The following is a 21,578-nucleotide window of genomic DNA, read 5'->3' on the forward strand; positions in this document are numbered from 1 at the left end:
AAAAATGAATGCCACAATCACAAGGGCTTCTCTTGAAGAAAAAATAAACAGAGTAAAAAAAAAAGAATTACACACGCAGAGACAAATAATAATAATAATAATAATAATAATAATAATAATAATAATAATAAATCAATAATAAAAAGGACTCACACACACTCCAAGGGCTGAGGCTAGATGATTTATTCAACCTCCATATATAAAATGAAATAAAAAAAACGCACAACGAAGAAAGTAATCCAGAGCCAAAATATAATTGGGAAAACCCAATAATACGAAAAATAATGGAAATAACGACATGGGTTAGGATCTACGCAGAAACAAGCAAGCAACTGCTGCCGCAGCAGCAACGACTCCAGCACTCGCCAAACCGGTCGTTACACGAGCTTTTCTCATTTCTGCATTAATAAAATGTTTTAACGCGATTCCCTGTCGATGTTCCGGTTCCAATTGGAGCATATGATTAACAGAAGCTTCTGCCTTGTCAAGCTTCTGCAACTTAATCCATCCTATTGCTAAATAATAGTAGTGAACCGCGAGATCAGAAATTGGTATAATATCATCTTTTGACTTGGAGCACCCCTTCTCTACTAGCCTTTCGGGAGGTGCCGATGCTGCTACTCCAACTTCTCCTCGCACAAAACCTGAGTCTCCCAACGTTTCACTGTCTGTCATTCTTACTGTATCATTTAAATCTGTAAGACTTGGGGTCTCCCAGTGCCGCTTCCATGCACTATACCCTAAGAGTTCCATAATAGACAAACCCTTTTCAATATAAGATCTACGGGAATGGGAAATCATAAGAGTTGCATACTCAAAGGCAATACTATGATTTTGAGGATCACGATCATACTCCCTACTAAGTCTAGAAATAGCTTCGTCTAATCCTCGTAATTCCTCTCGTGAAGGAGACAAAATATGCTTTACATTGGGGTCCTTACTAAAAAGTTCAAGTATATCAGATGGTCCATCCATTTCCCACTGATTATTTAACTCTTCGTTGTCTGTGTTTACTTTTAATATATATACATATATATATATATTCCTTTCTTTCCTTCTTCCTTTCTTTTCACCGATGACTCTCGTTCCTTTTTCGTGGTACCGTGAGCACCGCAGCACAAAAAATAAAAAAGAAAGATAAACCCTGTATAAGAATCAGACACAATTTTTAGAGAAGGAACAGTTAAGAATGGAAAAATGATAAGAAAAGAAGGAAAAAAAAAACACAATCCCAAGAAAACAGCAACTAAGAAGTCAGTAACAAAGACAACACAAAAATCTTTTTTTCCTTCTCATATTGTAATATAGTATATTATATAGGTATGTTCTATAATAATAATAATAATAATAATAATAATAATAATAATAACTTAGCAGAAACAAAATCACAGCCACTTTATTAGAGATATTTCTCTTAACTTTCTTGCTTCAACAAAAATCTTTCCTTCTGCACCCCTTTTCTCTTTTGCAATATCAACACCCACACTAGTTATGAAGAATTTCCTGAGCTAATTCAAGTGTTTGCTTTAGAATTTTAGTAAACTCAGGACCACGAGCGGCAGCTTGTTGTCCAGTATATTTCAGTAGGTAAGTTGTAATTTTATCCCCTGATGGCACCGCGAAAATAATGTGTGTGTCCTCGGCTTTGGTGAGACGAAAGCTGCTACAGAGCGGGGCGTTAAGAGTGTAGCCATCTCGAACAATGAGACGATACAAATATTTCTGTTTTTTTTCATCACCTTCAGAATTCTTGGATTCATGACGTTTCACCTTCGCATCACCCGAACCACAATCTACCCAGTTATTGGTCTCCAATTTGAATACAAACAACTTGGCAGGTACAGAGGCCAACACCTCACCAGTTGAAGTCATTACAGGTGCTGCATTCGCGAGCGCATCATTGGCGCCATTCGACTCTGTAGGCGGTGCAGTCTCAGAAGAAGCTTCTCCTGATTTGGCCATCTTTTCTTTCGCCTCCAAGAAAGAATTCACAGTCCCACCAAAATTAAACGCTCCTCCAAAGGTCGTTGCAGATGCACCATCACTGCTATTAGTGTCTTTTGTTGTTGTTGTTGTTGTTGTCGTCGTCGTCGTCGTCGTTGCGGTGTCCGTGGTAGTGGTAGTTTTAGTGACATTGTCGTCCTTAACCCCAAATGTAAACTTGGAAGTTTCAGCTCCAAGAGAAGTTCCAAACGAGAAAAAAGTAGACCCCGTTGACTTCTCACCGAATGAAAAAGAAGACACAGAAGTGTTCCTTTCACCTGTGCTATTACTGTTGTTTTTATCAACGTCAGAGCCAAATTTTGTGGCCAGAGTGGGTGCAGCTGTAGGCAATATACCCGAAACGGCACGGAAAGCGCCACTTATTGACGGTGCGACATTTTCTTGTGGAGCCGCGCGCCGGACACGGACAACGCGACGAGCCGCCATAGTTGTCTGATCAGCGTACTTTGGAGTGTTGTCGAGCTTCTCTTCACTGTCTGGTGTGAGAGCACGCTTTTTCCGCATATCCGGGTGATCCGCCATTACAAAGATAAGGAGATTCGCAATAGGAACTAAACAAAAAAGAGATTATGGTACAACAAAAAAATAAAATAGAGAAAGAATAATAATAATAATAATAATAATAATAATAAAACAAGAGAGACAAGTAATAATGTAGATTATATATATATATATATATATATATATATTGTAAAACTATGAGTGTATATGGTGCTTCCAGAACATTTCTCGCCACCTCAACTGTAAAAAAAAAAAGAAACACACACACACACACACACTCCATGCATTTGCTGTACATCATTAAATATCACCATCATCATCATACTCATATTCCATAAGATCCTCACACTCTCCTACTATCCATATATATATAAGGTTGATCTCCGAGTGTCATCGCTTCCGTGCAGATCCTGCGTCTCCTCTTTCCATTTCCAGTTCGAGTAGACTTGTGTGCTGGTGTGGTGGGTCACCGCCGCCGAAGAGCACGACACGGCGTCCCCGTTCGCTGACGCACCCGACGGCCCCCCGCCGGCCCGCGAGATCATCGCGCTCGAGGGCGAGTCGGGCCCACCGCCGGTCGGCCAAGGAGACCTGCAGGAGTTGCCCCACCGCCCCCCGCTCGTCCTCGCCGAGGCACACGACGAGATGCCCGCCGGCCACCGCCGCCACACACCGCTGCCGCCGCGACGGGACGCCCACGCACGCCTCACACGTCCACCCGTTCGCCCCGCCCCGCAGCGACAAGACGTGCAGATCACTTCGCAGCGACGAGGCGAAGCCGCTAAACACCAACAGCCGCTCCCCGGCCGCGTCAAAGGCAACGGCGGCATCATCACGCGGCGACGGCGGAATGCCGCTCTTCGCCTCCACCAACTCCCAAGCGGCGGTCCAACTAGAGAGCAGAGGCTCAACTCGCAGTCGCCAGACGTCATTCAAACGACGTTGACCATCAAAGCCAGCAAAGAGATACACCACAGGTTGTGGAGAGGCATCATCATCGCCTCCCATCGTACCCAATACCATAGAATGACAAACACGCGCACAAGGGGATACCCCATTACTCGGTCGTACCAGCGTCCATGAAAAACTAATACTCTCCTTACTATTAGCTGCAGGGGCTTCTTGAGTTTTAGGACCCAATAACCAGAGATTATTGCAGTATGATGTATCATTCCATCCTCCAAAAACAATACAGTAATCACCAAAAGCAACAGCTGCAGCATCTCGTATTTTTTCAGGCAATGGTAAACCTTTTGACCATTGTTTCGTAGAAAAATCAAATTCAGCTACTTGTGAAACAGAGCAAGCGGTTCGTGGATCATACCCACCACAAAGATAAACCTTTTTTTCAGAGCAAGAAATAGCACTACTGAGCACCTCCTTAATAAGGTCATGAGACTGCAAGGGAGTAGAACCCTTTACAAGAGTATTCTCAATCCATTCATATTTGTTTAGTCTCAAGTGAACAAAATCCGTCGCCATTACTCCTACTAACAGAGTAGATCCACTTTAACGAAAAAAAAAAAGAAATAAGAGAGAAAAAAAAACTGGATGGAAGAAGAATTAATTACAGTAAAACATAGAATACCAATCCTGGTAAAAAAAAAAGAAAAACACCAAGAGTTCGTTGAATAAATAAAACGAAAAAAAAACCATTTGTCTCCCCAAAATGATACTAAGTAATAATGGACCTGTATACAATGCATGCCACACCAAATACAGGACTATTTTTTTTTTCGCTACACTTTTCACACATATATTTCTGTTTTCATTTTAAGAACCAGATTAAAATAGAAATAAAAAAACAAGATAATCTTTTTTGTCTCCTCTTTCGTTTTCCAAGTTCATCCTGCAGGTAAGTATGTATCTGTGTTTTTATTTTATTATTTTTTTTTTGTTTATTCTCGTCAACGTTAATGTTTCTCACATGAGGGAGCATTTTGAACTCTCCTCTGGGAAGCCTACGCTTCCACGCACACGTGATGCTAAGGATGCAGGTATGTTTCCATTACTACCATTAACAAGGAAATCCACAAGAGTATCCACATCAGCAGGGGTAAAGCAACCAAAGCAAACCCCACCTTTCTTCGTGTACACTAGTACATTTCCAGCATACATGTGCCCACCAACATGGGAACATGGGTATACGTGAATAGACTCATCATCACCCTTCTTAGTTTTTATAGACTGACGTAGGAGGTCTACCAAAATAGCTCCGCAATAACCGCAACGGTTATCACGAGAACGGTGAGAACAGACGAATACAAATATTTCATTTGAACGATCACAAGTAATAGCTCCCTTAGAATTCCAAGGAAGTTCCCCTTCTTTAATACAGCTGTACTGTGTTATTAAAACAGATTGAAGGGATTCATTATATTTAAACCTTAGCACGCATGCATCGGGACCAGGTCGGTGGTAGACATTTAACTTCATCCCTCCTTCTGCCTTCACTGCGCCTTCCATTGCCGCGTATCCCTCTACATTCTCTGTATTAGGTTCCCACTCCATTGCTGGTAGGTCAGTGGCAAGAAAAATATGTTCTGTAAACTTCATACTACCAGGTAGCTTCTCAGGTACAGGTCCACAGCACTCTTCTCTTCCAAAGCCGAATTGTGAAGGATCAAGACCTTCAATATCCCGCAGTGTATCCTGTGAGAGACGCGATATAATAGCATCATGGGAATTCTCGACAGATGTCATTTTTTTTTTTTAATGGAGTTATATACTAAATAAAATTAGTTTTTAGTGCGAAGAAATAAGTAGAAAAAAAAAGGCAAAACAGGAAGAAGAGAAAAAACAGCGAGTAGTACTTAGGAAAGGGAGCAATAATAAAGAGTGCAAAGTAAAAATAAAAAAACACATAAAGAGAAAAACAACAACACCAAAAAAAAAAAAAAAACGATTCGATGATATTCATTGAAGAATCGCACTTAACAAGAACAAACAGTAAAATGGCAATTTTATCATTATAAAGAAAAATAATAAGCATACTTATTTATTTCAAGAAGTAATTCAATTAATCTCCTCCACGATCTGATGAAGTAGCCATCTGAGTAACTGATTTAGCACTCAAAGGATCTGCTAGTTTTGGCCTCTTCCTCATTATCTTGGGTACACAGTAAGGAAACACTAAGGCATTACATATAGGGTTGATTGAATCCTCACCAGTCAGCTTTGTTTCCCAACTTTTTTCCTTACGTAATTTCCCTAACTTTGCTAATTCTATCTGACGTTGGCGATGAGCCGAAAGTCGATCATGGAAAAGTGTCATTAATGGAGGAACAGCAAATTCAAACTCCCGTTCATTAAGAGAACCATCTGTCTGAATAACCAATGTTTTGTGAAAACGAGGAAACCTGGACCGCTCAATACTTAGTTCTTCTGAGAACATTCCTCGATTTTCCAGATGCTGCATTTCACTCGTATGACGATCCTTAATGAATGTACGTATTACATAAGGAGTCTTATAATCTACGGGACGCAAACGAGGATGAGAAGGGATTTCCCGTGCAATAGGGCGAAGTCCCACTGGCGGGGCAGCAGCTTTGCTCACCACTGCCCACTTGTGTAATACCATCACAATCTATACCGTTTTTAATATGTTTTTCTTTATTTACTTTATGGATTTATTATTAATTATTATGTTTTTCACATTCAAGAAAACAGAGTTAGAACAAAAAAAAAGAGAGCACGGTAACAAGAAATTCATGGTTCTGCAGCTAACTCAGTCTCATCCGTTTTTTTTTTAAGGCTTGCTTTTCACTTTACTCCATGTTTTTTTTTTTCCTTTCTCCCTTCCTTTCTCCATCCTCTTGTATTTGGCTACTCGTCCAATTTGCAAAAGAAATGGATAATCAACAAAGAAAAGAAAAGAAAAATAATTTAAATAAAACAAATACAATAAGGCACCACGTTGAGGACGAAAAACGAAAAAAAAAGAAGGGAGAAGCAAAGAGTTATGCTTTTTGTTTTACTTGAAGGAGTGTTACTTTAGAAAGAGTTCGGAATGTTTCACCTCTTTCTAACATCGCCAGAAGTAATGGAGAAGGTGGAGAAATAACACCAAGTTCCTCTGATATATACGACATGCACTCTAGAAGTGTTGTAAATCCTATGCAACTATCTACACAAGAAAGTAACCCACCAGTTGATGGATTTAACGTCAGTGCACTAAGAGAAATAAGGTTAATATCTTCTACAGTCTCAACACAACCTTCCAGTAATATACGACAACTCTCATTAACAAGAGCAGCCAAAAGTCGTACCAGAATATCATTCCATGTCATATGTTCTCGTCTCATAGACATCACAATATCTCTATTTAAATGACCAGATCGATTATAAAAACCTCCATTACTGCTACTGTCCCCTCTATAACCTTCGGCACTCATTTGAGACAATAATCGTAAAGCTGTAGACACGGTCTGTCTTTCCTCCAGCATATGTTTATATTTCCGTAGTATTTGTGAAAGTCGTACCGTGCCATAATAATCCATCAGTTGAAATGGACTGATTCGGAAACCTAAAGACTTCCTTGATATAGTTTCAATAAGATTCATATCAACTTCCAGAGAAATTTGACATAATTCCATAGAGAGCGCTGCAATGAGACGTTTACCAACATCACCTCTGCTCACAATATAAGGCATTTCCCTAGATTGTAGATATGACAAGGCCGAAGAAAGTATTTCCTTCCTTTTTTTACTGTTCACATTTGCTGTGTTCTTTATCTGAACCTCCACTATAGCCCCCTCACAAATCGAGGTTAACTTTGGTGGACACAAAGAAGTAACAATAACGGCACAGTCTAACATTTCTACCGCCTCATTCATATCTTCTGCATCCCCAAAAAGCATAGCACTTTGTATTTCTGCACTTCCTTTGCAGGCGCGTTGCTCTGCAATAAATCGCATTGTTGCAGGAGATGACCCTTCAGGAAAAACTAAAAAGGAATTTAACTTCTTAACATTGTTATTTAAGTTTGTTGTTGGGCGTACCTCAATGTATTCTTCTATATATGATGATGATAGTGGTGGTGGTTCTAACACTCGACGGTGCATACGACTAAGCGACCTCACAACTGCTGCTGTATTAGCAAACTCAGATGATCCTAAAAGTGTTGCGTATAATTCAAAACAATCATTATCTTTAGAATAACCAATAGCGTTGTTTGTATTATTTGTAGAATTTATAACTGCACAATAATTATCCCATTGGTCTAGAATAAAATCTTCTCTTTTTTTCACTATTGGGTAATTTTTTAAACTCAATCCAAGAAAACTATATACGCTTCTCATGTTTTCCAAATAAAATAAATAAACTTTATTCCACATACGTGATATTTCACCACTAGTGGGTTGTAATCCTAGAATTAGTTTTGGATATTTCTTATTCATCTTTTCCCATGTTAGAGTGTGTAGAATGGGGATCGCATCGCTAACTTTCTCCAATGAACTCATTGTAAAGCAAATGCGCTTTACTACACATGGTGGTGGCCAAACTCCTAGGGAAATAGATGGAAATCCTATTCTTATAGATGAGGTATCCAATTTAGATGATAATTTGAGGTCATTGCAGAAAAAAAATAGTTCAGCACCAAAATCAAGTGCAGAGCCCTGCAACTCTGCCATAAAAGAGATTCCTCGAGATGAAGCTTCTTGCATCCGCTGAAACAATCTTTCCTTGGCCATCATTAACTCAATTCTGGATAAGGGAGTCAACTCAAGTTCAGATTGTAGAGGTGTAAAGAAAGGAATGTTAGGTATAGTACGAAAGACTAAATTTTTTTTTGAATTCGATTCGGATAAAGATTCTAATACAGATAAAGTTTGACTAATAAGGGTGATAATCGAACGTATGGAGCGAGGTTGCTCATGAAGTTCCAGTGTGAAGGTTGAGTTTTGTAAAGATGTTACGTGAAGTACAGTATCATTCTCCGAAGGATCTAAAACGTTTTCGTTATCTAACCAGCATGAAAGCTCATCATGACATTCAGTCTTCCTCATTAAGTTCTGATCATGAGAACTTTCTTCTTCTTCTTCTGATAAATGTTCCCCAGAAGGATTGTGATGTGGTTCCTCCAAAGTCTCGGATAATTTTTTACCCGTATCGATATTACTTTTCTCCTCAACAGTATTTTTGCATTGCATACTATTCTGATGATTATCAGTTTCCGGTGATCCATTCCCTGCTAATTGAAAGAGAGCTCCTTCTAATTCTTGTAACGTACACGCAATATCTGTATACGTAGTAGGTGGTTCCGCAATTACCACTGGGGTTTGTGATTTACGTGCAGTTTCCTTCTGCGTTGTTGAATGCAAAAGTGATGGATCTTCTTCTTGTTTTTTTATTACCATCTCATCACTTCTTTGTCTTGATCCCAACATGGAAGCAGAGACGCGTAGTTTGTGTTCCCCACGACCACGCCGGGCTCCAAGGCGGTTAATTTCTCTCAGGAGTCCGGCAAAATCCCCTCGTGGATGTTGGGAACTGACAGTAACATACCGCCAGACCCCAGGAGAACAGGGAGAATAATAATAAAATGAGATATATGGGATTGGGCATAAACGCCGCATTTCCCCTATTTATATCCTTCACCCACTCTTTTGTTTTTTTGTTTATCAGATACATGATGAAAATGGAAAAAAAAATGAGAAAGGAAAATAAAGAAGCAAAAAAAAAGAGAGGGAACCTTATTAATAGACGCACAAAATCTATATATATATATATATATATATATATATATATATATATATAACAAAAAAAAAACAAGCGAAGATTTCATTTCGGGCAACTAATAACAGTACATGCAATGAGCACGGGAACACATGACCTCTCTTATTTTTAATTTATTTCGCTTTTTTTTTCTTTTTCCTAATTATGCCACAACAATAATAATAGTAAAGAAGAAAAAGAAAAGAAAAAAACAAAACGAGAAACACTAATAATAATAATAATAGTAATAATAAAGGTCTGGGTACGTTATTCATTATTACGATGACTCATCACGGCTAAAAAACCATGCCACAACACTTTCCTCTGATGAACATGGTTCAACTGGCGCTTCCATCGCCTCTGTTATGGATGCGTACAATGCAGCACAGCGTAGCACATCGAAACCGAACTTTTCCACGTTTGTTTTAAAAACGATAACATCCGATTCCATTATTGCTCTAAGGTCCGCATCCACAATAGGCGAGAGAGTTACCGCACGAATCATTCGAGCAAAAGTACCAAGAAGTGGCACAACCACGCCACGGCAGTCCTCTGCAGGCATTAATGGTTTTAATGCTCGCATCAATCTTGCCACTTCTCTCAACATTGTCATAACCCACTCATTACCAGATGGCTGCCACTGTGCAGCAGAGACGGTTCCAAGACCATCTACCTTCTCTCTCACCAAGGCAGAAATTTTACCTAGAAGTTCACAGCGAAAGGTCCAACAATCTTTGCGAACTCTAGCCATATCATCACAAATAGAAGGTGGTAGTCTATCAGAAGAAGTTGCCTTAAGCCAACGTTTTTGCATAAGAGGAATGGCATCGTATAAAAATCCCAAATTTTGAGAAGCAATTGCCATATGTTGCATTGTTATAGTCTGAAGAACACCATTTTCAACAGCCATAGCTCCCAAAAGGAGTGCGGCACAGTGTGAATCATAAAGTCTAAGAAGATCATACATCTTTCCCATAACATCAAAAGCAAGGAAAGGAAAACGGCCCAAATAGTCATCATAATCTCGTAACATTTCTATTAGTAATAATAGTGATCCACTTACCACCCGTCCTTCAAGATGTTCCCCTATAGGTGGAAGTAACAAGAGCATATTTTTCACCCCTGTTGAATGATTCTCCAAAATTTCTTCTGTATTTACTATATCTGTTTCTTGTGGCATTGTTGTTGTCGTTGTTGTTGATGTTGAAGATAAAAGAAGAGGTTTCTGTCTACTAACACTCGTTACGTCAGTAAAAATAGCACGTGCTTGTAGTTCTTTAATAGCCATATCATCGCTGCGACAAAGTGCATCCACACAAGATTGAAATGCAACATCAACAGACTCTCGCTGCCATGTTTCATTCTCAATAGTTACACGTAGTTTTTCTATAGTTTCCATGTGATGCGATCGAAAGTGTTCTTTTGTTAGTCGTGTTAAAGCAGACTTAAGTTGTTTACCTGAGATAAATATCCTTGAATCACTAATATTCCCAGAAACTGACAAAACCCGTTGTAATTCATTTATCATATTTGGTAAAAAATCACATCCTACTGAAACAAGAGCTTCAAGTTCTCGAACATTTGTTGGTACTTTCTCTTGTTGGCTTCGTACCTCTAGTAACATGGCAACAATACCCTCAGCCCCCACACACAACATAGATAAATATTTTTTAGTGTCCTCTGTAGTCGGTAGACTACTGTTCTCATTATTATTGTTATTATTGTTGCTTTTGTTAGGATTTGGAGTACTTTCAAGAAGTAGAAAACCCCATCGTTGAGCTGCCTCATTAACAAATTCTAGGATATGATCCATAATATTACTCAACAACTGCATATAGACAGGGAACCGACAAGAGTTACAATGATTAAGTAATACTAGTTTTTCCTCACGAAGGGAGCGAGCAGTTACAGCAGTTGAAAGAAGGGTATCAGCTGTATGATCACTAAGTGTGCAGTTACTCATTATAAAAGCTATAAATGTCTCACGAACTGTCATCCAAAGTGCCTCAAGAAGTTGTTCTCGACAATGTTTAACAGCTGTAGGCCAAATACCCATATCAACAGCAGAAAGAAAAGCCCTCGCAACACATCCATCATCCACACCATTTCGTATATTAGGAATAAGAGCTGCTTCCATTTCCTCCATAATCATGACGCAAAGTTTTTCCTTTACTTGCATTACACGCTGTGGAAGATCTCTTAATGCGGTCAATTTCATCATTAAAACTTCCTCTGTAGAAGTTTTCTTTCGATTATTATTTTCTATATCATTTTCAGGGGTAATAGCATCTTGTATGGCGCAGTAGTTCTCAACAACAAATGGCAATTCCATCATATCACGTTCAGGAAGTGCTACCCAATTCTCAACCGCTGCCACTTGAGAAGAAACAGATGTTGCTACTTCTGCCAAATCACGCAAGGAACGAAGATTATTTCGAACCCTATAAAGTTTTGCAATTAACATCATTTCTCGAACCAAACCTTTTCCAAAGACACCAATATCTGCTCTTGTTTGTTGAAGATCCTTCAGTGTCCTTTCTGCTTCCGCAGCTCGATCTCCTAACTCATGAGAAGTAGAAAAAAATTCTTCTGATCGACTTTGAACATGATAAAGTAGACAGTGTTCTACAGCATTTTCCCATTTTCGAAGTTCCTTCATTCTAGATTCAATCACCTCAAAATCATATGTAAAGGTCTCTGAATCACCAGAATCATCAACCTTTTCTTTATCTTCTCTTCCTTTCATTCGCTCCTCTATTTTCTGCTCCAAAAGCCAAAGTTCATTTTGAGGATCGTAAGAAGATTTGAAAAACTCATCTGGAACATCAGATGGCCATGGAAAATTTTCAGTTACAAGAGGAGAACCATCAGTATCACTAATTTGTGTATTTGTACTTGCTATTGAAGTAAAAAGTCGTCCTTCTTCACGGTTAACATTATATGGTGCAGAAACAAGGTGAAGGTATGAAGAATAGTCCTCCTGTAAATTATAGCGTGCAAGCAATGACTCTGATGACGAAGAGGATGGACCTATATTACCAGTACCACCATCAGATGCACCAAAGACAACGTTGCCCAACCAAGATCCCCAACTATTGTTATTGTTATTTCCTCTCCCCTCTCGTGGATCTTTAAGAATGGACATAAAACTCTGACCTACACTAGAACTCAACTCAAGGAAAAGTGACCGTGTGACAGGATCTAATGCAGCAAATGCTTCATCATCTTCCTCACGGTCTATTGTTGTTGTTGCTCTTGTCTTGGGAACGGCATTCAGGACAGCCCTCACCAACAACGGTGGCAACGCCTCCTCCCTGTACTCCGTGACCCAATGCGCCATTTGTTTACGCAGTGCCGCCGAGGACACACCGCTGCGAATACACTCTTCCACCACCAGCGGAGGCACACCAAGCGTGAGAGCAATGCGGGAACGACTCCATCCGCGTTTTGCCATCAGAAAAGCACATAGTATTGCAGCAGGATCACAGGTGTTTTCCAGTACACATGATGACGTTAGACCACCCTCTTGCCCCACTAACATCTATCTTTCCGCGTTTTTTTTTTTGTTACTTGCCTTTGATCTTTTTCTTTATTTACTTTGTACCACCTTCGGTTTTTTTTAATAGTGAGAATAGGAGAAAGAGAAAGAAAAAAAAAATAACAGGATAGAAAAAAAACAACAGGGGAAAATATATATACATATAACCCCCACAGAAAACCCAATCGCAACGATCATAGCAACAAAATAAAAAAAACAGTACTACGAAAATAGATTTTTTTTTTCACAATGCTCTGAACATACTTCCTTCCAATCACCCACAGTAAGATCCTAAATTTTTTTCTTGTTTCGCACATACAAAACAATCAAGGAAAAGTAAAACTATATATATACATATATACATATATGGAAAAAATACATGAGGTTCTGTTTACAATCCTCCCTCAACTGCCATGTCAAAAACCACAATGCACAAACAAAATAAAAGGCGAAAAATATTCTTCACACTGTTTTCGATCCTCTTAAATTTATGTCAGAGATATGCCTAGCAACACCAAGTAACTATACTTATGATAGAGATCAGTGCTCGAGAGAGAGTGATTGTACACAGATACACCCTGACAACCTGGACTATGACACCATGAGAAGTTAAAGGGGAATAAGGATTGAAAGAAAAATAGTAAAATGCACTCCCTTGGCCAGCACTCACAAGTCCACAAATCCAAACACAAGATGACAATACTACCCAAAAAAAAGAGGTAAAAAAGACTGAAAACTATTCTGCACCTACTATCTTCAGTATGTTTCATACATACGATCAAAAATAAATTAAAAGGGGGTAATAAGTGATTCACCTCTCCCCCACTCACTTCAGTAGAAAAATAAAAATAATACCCGTCACAGACACAGGAAACCATTTGTTTTCCACTTTTTGCTCTCCTTGAATATGTTTTTTTTTCCCCTTCACACTTTCACTCATAGATTCCTTTTGTTTCCACGTTTTCTCTCTGTAAACTGGACAAACGTTTCTTTACTATATTTCTACTTCGGCTGACGAGCACGGCCAATGGCGTCAGCGGCCCTTAGTGCATTAAATACAGCCTCAGGTCTTATTACTCCTGCTTCGTTGTGGATGGTTTCACCTGACGCGCACGCAGTAACCGCTACCTTCATAAGCGCCTCATCACTCACATTACCACAGTTAATATGAGCAAGTGTCGTTGGCAGTCCAACACTCTCACAGAAACCGTAGACGGTGTCAATTACTTTTGGTGGCTTGCCAGTAAGTATGAGAGAGGTCAGAAGTCCAATGGTAACCTTCTCACCATGCCAAAAACCGTGCGCCTCTGGCAAAATAGTAAGACCGTTGTGGATGGCATGTGCTGCTCCAAGCCCACCGCTCTCAAATCCAAGACCAGAAAGCAATGTATTTGCTTCAATAACACGCTCCAATGCCTGACAATTCACTTTTGCTGCACAGGCCTCTTTTGCCAACACACCGTACTCCAGAAGTGTTTCGTAGCACATACGGGCAAGACCAAGTGCAGTGTGGGAACCGAGACGACCCGTCAAATTGGGCTTGCGGTTCGCCGCGCAGGACTGCGCCTCAAACCACGTGGCGAGTGCATCACCCATTCCCGAGACTAAAAAGCGTACGGGTGCCTGGCAAATGATATCACTGTCAACAAGGACCAAACTGGGATTTTGAGGAAACAAAAAATAGCGGTCAAATTCACCTGTTTTTTTGTATATAACAGAGAGGGCGCTACACGGAGCATCTGTAGAAGCCACTGTCGGCACCGCCGCAACGGGAACCTTCAATACATGCCCAACAACCTTCCCTGTATCCAGCATCTTTCCACCACCAACACCGGCAACAACATCAACGCTTTTGTTAGCAGCAAGTCGGTTAACTTCTTCGTCACAGCATTCTCCTTGAAAGACCTCTACAACAGCATCCACCTTTCCAGCAAGTGATTCCTTCAACTTCGCACCATACTGGGTAGCAACAAGAGGATCCTGCAAAAGAAGAACTCTTTTTCCGAGCTGAGAGAGCTCCTCACCCAATAGATTGATGGCCCCAGGTCCCTGTACATAGCGTCTGGGAAAGATTGACGTAGAGACACCACCACTCCCCTGAGAGTGCAAGGGACAAGTGGTAACAAACCGAAAAAGCTTGGAAAATCGAAACATGCGTTACTCAAACTGTAAAGAGAAGAAAGAGAAAAAGCAGAAGAAAACAATATTTCATATGGGGTAATGACAACAACAGAGAGTCTATATTTACAAGGAAACTATAAAATCAGCTTTTAATCTCTATAATAGAAACAGCAACACCATGTTCCTGATACTCACACACGCAACTGTATCAGGTACAACTGAATGTTTCAGTGGTCTTCAAGCAAATTTATGACTTCCCACAGAAGAAATAAAAGCAGCGAAGAAAAAAGTAGTCATAAGGAGGTGAGCATCATATAACAGACCAAGAATATCTCAATAAATCAACCCACACCCTCAGGAATAAAGAAACCCCTTCGCCCTTAATAATGCACGCACTGAGCGCGAAAACAAACACATACACATTGCTCATAGGGTGGAAGAAAATACACCAGTCAAGACACGAAAACACAGAGGGTTCCCCGTGCTACAAAACAAAATACTGGCCATTTAATCTATTACAAACTGAAATAAATGCTTTCAAGTCTTTACATGATGTACCGTAAAAGATCCATCTTCATCATTGGGACTATCCATTGTATTGCTCTCATCCTCCTCGTATCGACTTTTCAACGGCGGACCTTGTGCGTCACCATGCTCAGAAAGATTAGAAAAGCTAGACATACGGGAAATAGACAATTTGCTTAGCTCCGATGTCTCTTTCCCAACGTTTCCCCCCAACTGTAGTGGTGGTGGTACCTGTACTCGTAAAGGAAGAGAATTTCCCGTCTCAGCATCACCTTCCGTCGGGGTTTCACCTGCCGATGTTGCTAGTACTGGAGTGGCTGCTGGTGTTGGTGTGCTGTCAGTCGGTGATAGTGAGACGTCATTCCTTTGAGGTCCAGTCCCCAAGAGTCCCATCATGAGTTCTGCTGATGATGCTAGAGCGAGACGTTCCTTCCCGGTGTCTTGAGTATCATCTGATGCCCTGAGAGAAATCTCGCTGATCGAATGACTTCCACTTTCTTTCGTCTTCAATGGCGAAACAGTCCTCTCTTCATTTGCCGCTACGTCAACGTCGCATGGTGGAAGGCTAACGTTAGGTTTAGTTTGGGCTTGAGAACTCTTACCCTCAATAGAGCCATGATGGCTCTCAGAGAGTTTTAATGGTATCATCTCTCCTGTGGCACTAAAATTAGGATATTCTTGCCCTGAAATTGTTTCTATTTGAGCATTTTGCTTCGTTCCAGTCTTTCTCTTATCCCAGCTGTCAATACTTACCTTTCTCTCCTTGCACGAAGAGCTTGAAGAGGTCGCAAAAGACGTGTTAGAGGAAGTATCTGTTAAAGTTGGCACTTTCGTGGTTTGTGGCTTTGCTGAAGACGATTCACACCTTTCTTGCGGATAAGATTCATAATGACGGTGCACCTCAGAGGTTGGTTGCTGTATCTTGCTTAATAGCTGACATAACTCCTCTTGACGTTCCTCTTCCTTATATTTTGTAATGGCACGCAACTCTTCTCTGAGACTACCCCGCTCAGCAGCCCTCTCCAAGGCTAGCTGTTCATACCTTTTCTTCCACATCATGCAAACACGTCGAAGTTGAATTTCTTTATCTTTTGCAAGAGCCCGTTCCTGTTGAAGTACCTCATTAAGAGAATCTCGCAGTTTTTGCTTCGTCTCTCCTTGCAGAGATGCAAATTGTTGCTGTTCTCTCTCGTACCTCTCATGCTGTTCTCTCAAGAGGGAAATCAAGGCATCACGTTCCTTAATAACAGCTAACACATCTGCTGGACTATCTACCACACCTAGAATTTGCTCAAACTCTCGGAGCCGTCCATTTGCTTCCCTGAGAGCGCTACGGGTGCATTCTAATTCACTGTGTGTCTGCTTTAACATGAGTGTTGTCTTTCTAAGCATCTTCAACTCCTTTAAGAGTGCCTCGTTAGCTTCTTGTAGTTGTAAAACTTTACTCTTCGCCCGCATGGCGTCCTCAAGGGATCGATTCAGCGCGGATGCACTTTCCACAATACTTTCTCGTAAATCTTGGATTATCTTCTCTTTTTCTTGTAAAGAATCTAGAGTTTCTCGAAAGCGAGACTCGAGAGGATTCTTTTGTGAAACTTTATCATTTCTTCCTCGCATCATAGAAGAAAGCCGCACAACTTCCGCCTGATATACTGCTAATTCTGTTTTTAGTTCATGTAAGTAAGCAACACGTGCATCACGTTTTAATTCTGTGATTTGAGCATTTGCCTCACGTAATCGTTTGTCTAAAATAGCATTTTCATTAACAAGTCGCATAACCTGCGAATTCATCTCTGAGTAATCACTCTTAGCAATGCTGTTGTTCACAGTTGAGGCACCTCTTACCATTTGTACACGAAAATTCTGAACCATTACTTCAAGCTTCTTCAGTTGCTCTTCTTTTTCTCGTAGTTTTCTTATGCATTCATTATTATCACGAGTAAGTAATAGTACTTGTTCAGAACTGGAAAGAATATCTCGAGCACCCATAACTTGATCACGGAGTCGCTTACTGCGTGATTCCTTGTACGGTACACCAGTACTTCGTTCCATATTGGAAGATGAAACAGAACGTGCGCGGCCTTGCTTCGGTACATCAGTTTGTTTAGCCAAACGAATGTGCTGACGTTGTGATTCGGATGAATTTAGGTAGAAATTCAACGGTATCTTACATGCTTGTGACTTCACTGTAGACTTGTTCGCGCACCTCTGCGCTACAGATGAGATAATTCCCCTAGTGGTAAGAAATACCGGCCCCGTCATTGGAGGAGCTGGTACACTTGCATCAATCACTTCACCTTCACATACACTGTTTGCTACAGGGGTTTGTACTGTACAAGGGTTATCCATCTTGGTAGGGATATCAACGTTTATTGCCGTTCCGTTTCTCTCCTTCTCTGAGAGGGTGGGAAACTGTGCATCCATCTAAAGTTGACCTGGCCTTTTGTATTCATGACGGTGTCGTTTGCCGTTTGTTTTATTGGTTGAGAATACGTTAAGGGAGAAAGAAGAACACATACATACAAAAGAAAAAAAAAAATCAGTGCAATAATAAGAAAAGAGGGAGGAACACGAGAGTTTAAATAAAATCCTTAGACGCACATGTGCAGGCCTTTGTATTTGGTTTATGTTTGAGGTAGTAATTTCACAGTGATGAAACTGCTCAGGAGATCATATATACCCACTGAAAAAGAAAAAATTAAAAAAAGGGCCCATTGTCCCATAATTTCATATACTGAGGAAATGAAATGAATAGGGAGACAGCAATTAAGAAAAGAAAAAAAAAAAAACACATCATGAAACCAGAAGGATAAAAAAAAAAAAATCTATCACCCAGGGAAATGTTGCACATTATTAAATATGACACCCACACCCACACACATGCATACATACATACATACATGCATACATACATACATACCCATGAAGTCTCATCAGAATACACTCGATAACCTAAGGAAAGAAAAGAAATCAAGGCATCCCAAGTCTCATTGGAAACAAAAAAGAAAAACTTGTTACTGTACAAGGAAGTAATTATTTTTTCCGTGTATAGCTTAATTACGTTCTTTTCTGTTATCTCTATTTTTCAGTTCTACAATACTGTTCACTTGGGGATAATTAAGAAAACTGAAGGGAATATATATTCCTCAAACAAGTATTACCGTCTCAGTGGATTTTTTCGCAACTGTTCTACTATCCATGCTACACCCATATCCAAGTTTTCCCCAGTTTTTGCAGAGCATGGCTGAACATGCCAATAACGATCTTTCACATCAGTTAAATGCAAAATAGTGGCGACCTCATCCGCTGATACAGCTCCCAGAAGGTCCTGTTTGTTTGCAAAGACTAACAATGGTACACTCATTAATTTCTCTTCTTCTAATATGTGATGAAGTTCTTTTTGTGCCTCTTCTAATCGTTGCATATCGGCTGCATCAATAACAAATATAAGAACATCTGTCTCTCCAAAGTAATGTCTCCAATAGTGGCGAATGGACTGTTGTCCCCCAATATCCCAAACACTAAGCTTAAGACGACCAGCAGTGAGGGTCTTAATATTAAATCCTTGTGTCGGCATTGTTTTAGAGGTGTCATCATCACTCAATTTCTTTAAGATACACGTTTTCCCCGCATTGTCCAAACCAAGGATGAGAATACTTCTAAGTCTACGCGAAGATGGCTTGAGTTTCAGAAGAATGTCTAAAATACCCATGAGTGAATTAACAAAAGGATAGATTATACCTATCTTTATAGAGTCTTTACCTTCTTGTCTTTCTCCCTGTTATCCCAACTATATGCAACGGTCTAACCACAAAGAAAACACACAGACTAGATAAATACCTATATATATATATATATATACATATATATATATATACTGTATATATTTCAGCAAAATATTAAGTGTCAAACAACAAATTATTAGTTTTACTACTTACTGAGAATATTGAAAGGATGGGGAAGATTCTATTACGAATAGCGAAAACAAAAGATGAAAAGAAAAGCGAAAGAGCACCATGGTTCAGATAACCTAGAAAGAACCAGGAAAGCAAATATATATATATATATATATATATATATATATATATAGAGAGAGAGAGAGAGAGAGAGAAAGAGAGAGACTTTTACACGTAAATATGCATAAATACGAAGAGATAATAAAGAGAGAGTAAAATAAAGAATTCATCATTCCTTGATTAACTCAAATGTCCCATCATCTGTGTTAAATAACTTCCCATCTCTTTCTTCCTGTTCTCCATCGATGTAGTTCTTGTTTCGCTTTCCATTTCTTTTTCCTTTCTGTCGATTATGACTTTTTTGTTTACCTTGGCGAATTTGCCGAGCATTTTCTTCGGTGCCCTTTCTTGTCCCTTCATCGCAAGCCACACCAAGTGCACTTTGCATTTGTCGCAGGAGAACATCAACATCAACCTGAATAGCAGAGACGTTAGACACCTCTTGAACAATTGAAGTAGTGGCCAACACTGCCTCTGCCTCATCTACTACACGTAATTTCGTAACGACTTTATTAGACTCTTCTTCGTCTTCTTTATTATCAGCATTGTTCTCAAGAGGCAACGATGTACCCACAGAAAGTGGTTCATCACGCGTAGATGCCTCAAAAAAAGCATCGTCTAAATCTACATCCTCACCAACGTCAAACATTTTCTCTTGACCATAGAATAGACTGTTTCCCAATTTCCCCTCTTCTCGCCTACTTTCCGTTTCAGTATCTAAAAGATTAATTTTTGTTAATATAGGGGTACCCAAAGACTCCTTTCCCATCGACAACGGTGGAGATGGTGAGACAATTTGGGTTTTGGATGCTTTCCCACTCTCATTAACACTGATACTATTGTCTATAGAGAAAGATGTTTCTTCTTTTTTAGTATCATTTACTGCCTCATCCTCTTCAAGTCCATCAAAAAAACCTTCGGTAATACCATTTTCATCTTCCTCCCCATCTCCCAGACGATATTTGACATAGTGGCCACCAACCGTATTCAAAGAAAAACGATTTACCTCTTTTCCTAGTGTTTTCATACTGCTTCCTTCACTATTCTTTTCTGAAGGGTTATTAAGAATACCTAAGAGCACTTTCTCCTTTCCTTCTTGTATCTCTGCTCTTTCACTCTTTTCCAATAAGTGAAGATTTGCTCTCTCAGTGAATACCCATGCTTGATACCGTTCAAGGCATCGAAAATGAGAATTAATTTGACTCTCCAGATCTAAGACACGAAGAAACAAATAAGGAATCTCAAAGGCAGTACGGAGCAATTCCATACCATATCCAGTAATAGCGCTAATATCAACCCATGTAACTGATGCAGAAGAATCCTCCGGTGGTACACGTCCAGCACAGGCTGCTAAAATCATAGGTGTTGTTGCTCTTCTAAGCGACTTACAAGCATTATCAATATCTCGATCTAGAACAACATGAGTATCCTTGGGAGCATCATGGAAATTTAACGCAAATAGTATACACGTCGTGGGTGGCACATGATGCGCCTCACGTACAGCATACTCCAAAGTTTCCTTCCGGGTTCGATCAACCACAAAGATTACAAGATTGCAACCCCTATAAACATCAATAGAACGCGCATCAGCTAAAGGAGAAGAATTTGAGATGCTACTACTCCCCTTTGCTCTGAAACCTTCGTCCACAACATCCCAGAGCTCCACTTTGGCACCACCACGGCCAGACTTTACCATACGACTGTGATAATAAATAGTACCCGCGCTGATCTCAGCAGAAGGTATGTAGGTCCTTGGTGGTGTATAGCCGCACAGCCACGACACAATGGTCGATTTCCCTGTTTGTCGCATCCCACGCACAACGGCTTTAATGTTCATATCTGTACCTTCTTGTATCTTTCTCTGAACATCGAAATGTACAGGCCAAATACTCGGTCCGCCGCTAACAGCTCCTTGTTGCTTTACGCTTCGGGTATCAATACCTCCGTTGCCACCACCACTACTGCTGCTTGTCCTCACTTGCTGCAGTGTAGGCAAACTCTCATCCTGCTGAAAGAGAGCCCTTACTTTCCTAAAAAATGACATTTTTCGTATTTTAAAATTCAAAGTCCTTCTCAGTATTCTTAGTATATATATATATACGTTGCATCGGTAAGCATAACCAAAAAAAATACAGTCGTGGAGATGAAATTTCAGA

The 21,578-nt window shown here is 40.0% G+C and overlaps 11 protein-coding genes across 13 annotated transcripts; all 11 read right to left on the minus strand.

Moving 5' to 3' along the window:
• Positions 1–303: 303 nt before the first annotated feature.
• On the minus strand, positions 304–975 carry LSM04_007847 (Fis1; the record flags this gene model as incomplete). Its single annotated transcript, XM_067334055.1, has 1 exon — positions 304–975. One exon carries the CDS (start codon positions 973–975, stop codon positions 304–306), a length of 672 nt encoding a protein of 223 aa, XP_067186452.1.
• Positions 976–1,485: 510 nt separating this feature from the next.
• LSM04_005219 (uncharacterized protein) lies at positions 1,486–2,526 on the minus strand (the record flags this gene model as incomplete). The annotated part of the gene is made up of 1 exon (XM_067334056.1): positions 1,486–2,526. The coding sequence occupies one exon, from the start codon at positions 2,524–2,526 to the stop codon at positions 1,486–1,488; it is 1,041 nt and encodes a 346-aa protein (XP_067186363.1).
• Positions 2,527–2,895: 369 nt separating this feature from the next.
• Positions 2,896–3,987, minus strand: LSM04_000445 (Kelch repeat type 2; the record flags this gene model as incomplete). Its single annotated transcript, XM_067334057.1, has 1 exon — positions 2,896–3,987. The coding sequence occupies one exon, from the start codon at positions 3,985–3,987 to the stop codon at positions 2,896–2,898; it is 1,092 nt and encodes a 363-aa protein (XP_067186201.1).
• A 441-nt stretch (positions 3,988–4,428) lies between these two features.
• On the minus strand, positions 4,429–5,208 carry LSM04_003457 (Thioredoxin-like ferredoxin; the record flags this gene model as incomplete). Its single annotated transcript, XM_067334058.1, has 1 exon — positions 4,429–5,208. One exon carries the CDS (start codon positions 5,206–5,208, stop codon positions 4,429–4,431), a length of 780 nt encoding a protein of 259 aa, XP_067186296.1.
• A 316-nt stretch (positions 5,209–5,524) lies between these two features.
• LSM04_003871 (uncharacterized protein) lies at positions 5,525–6,085 on the minus strand (the record flags this gene model as incomplete). Its single annotated transcript, XM_067334059.1, has 1 exon — positions 5,525–6,085. The coding sequence occupies one exon, from the start codon at positions 6,083–6,085 to the stop codon at positions 5,525–5,527; it is 561 nt and encodes a 186-aa protein (XP_067186315.1).
• A 379-nt stretch (positions 6,086–6,464) lies between these two features.
• Positions 6,465–9,083, minus strand: LSM04_001362 (uncharacterized protein; the record flags this gene model as incomplete). 3 transcript variants are annotated; one of them, XM_067334060.1, is made up of 2 exons in its annotated part: positions 8,285–8,320; positions 8,424–9,083. In XM_067334060.1, 2 exons carry the CDS (start codon positions 9,081–9,083, stop codon positions 8,285–8,287), a joined length of 696 nt encoding a protein of 231 aa, XP_067186222.1. The 3 variants fall into 3 exon arrangements, with proteins under 3 accessions (XP_067186223.1, XP_067186224.1, XP_067186222.1); XM_067334061.1 differs by having other exon boundaries at positions 6,465–9,083; XM_067334062.1 differs by lacking the exons at positions 8,285–8,320; positions 8,424–9,083 and adding an exon at positions 6,465–7,967.
• A 416-nt stretch (positions 9,084–9,499) lies between these two features.
• On the minus strand, positions 9,500–12,763 carry LSM04_006704 (Vacuolar protein sorting-associated protein 54; the record flags this gene model as incomplete). Its single annotated transcript, XM_067334063.1, has 1 exon — positions 9,500–12,763. The coding sequence occupies one exon, from the start codon at positions 12,761–12,763 to the stop codon at positions 9,500–9,502; it is 3,264 nt and encodes a 1,087-aa protein (XP_067186416.1).
• A 999-nt stretch (positions 12,764–13,762) lies between these two features.
• On the minus strand, positions 13,763–14,914 carry LSM04_001590 (alcohol dehydrogenase; the record flags this gene model as incomplete). Its single annotated transcript, XM_067334064.1, has 1 exon — positions 13,763–14,914. One exon carries the CDS (start codon positions 14,912–14,914, stop codon positions 13,763–13,765), a length of 1,152 nt encoding a protein of 383 aa, XP_067186232.1.
• A 504-nt stretch (positions 14,915–15,418) lies between these two features.
• On the minus strand, positions 15,419–17,830 carry LSM04_000540 (uncharacterized protein; the record flags this gene model as incomplete). The annotated part of the gene is made up of 1 exon (XM_067334065.1): positions 15,419–17,830. One exon carries the CDS (start codon positions 17,828–17,830, stop codon positions 15,419–15,421), a length of 2,412 nt encoding a protein of 803 aa, XP_067186203.1.
• Positions 17,831–18,563: 733 nt separating this feature from the next.
• LSM04_008755 (Small GTPase superfamily) lies at positions 18,564–19,118 on the minus strand (the record flags this gene model as incomplete). The annotated part of the gene is made up of 1 exon (XM_067334067.1): positions 18,564–19,118. One exon carries the CDS (start codon positions 19,116–19,118, stop codon positions 18,564–18,566), a length of 555 nt encoding a protein of 184 aa, XP_067186482.1.
• A 473-nt stretch (positions 19,119–19,591) lies between these two features.
• Positions 19,592–21,466, minus strand: LSM04_008139 (uncharacterized protein; the record flags this gene model as incomplete). The annotated part of the gene is made up of 1 exon (XM_067334068.1): positions 19,592–21,466. The coding sequence occupies one exon, from the start codon at positions 21,464–21,466 to the stop codon at positions 19,592–19,594; it is 1,875 nt and encodes a 624-aa protein (XP_067186461.1).
• Positions 21,467–21,578: the final 112 nt, after the last annotated feature.

The sequence above is a fragment of the Trypanosoma melophagium genome, assembly GCF_022059095.1.
Source record: "Trypanosoma melophagium isolate St. Kilda chromosome Unknown ctg7segment1, whole genome shotgun sequence".
Lineage (NCBI taxonomy): Eukaryota > Euglenozoa > Kinetoplastea > Trypanosomatida > Trypanosomatidae > Trypanosoma > Trypanosoma melophagium.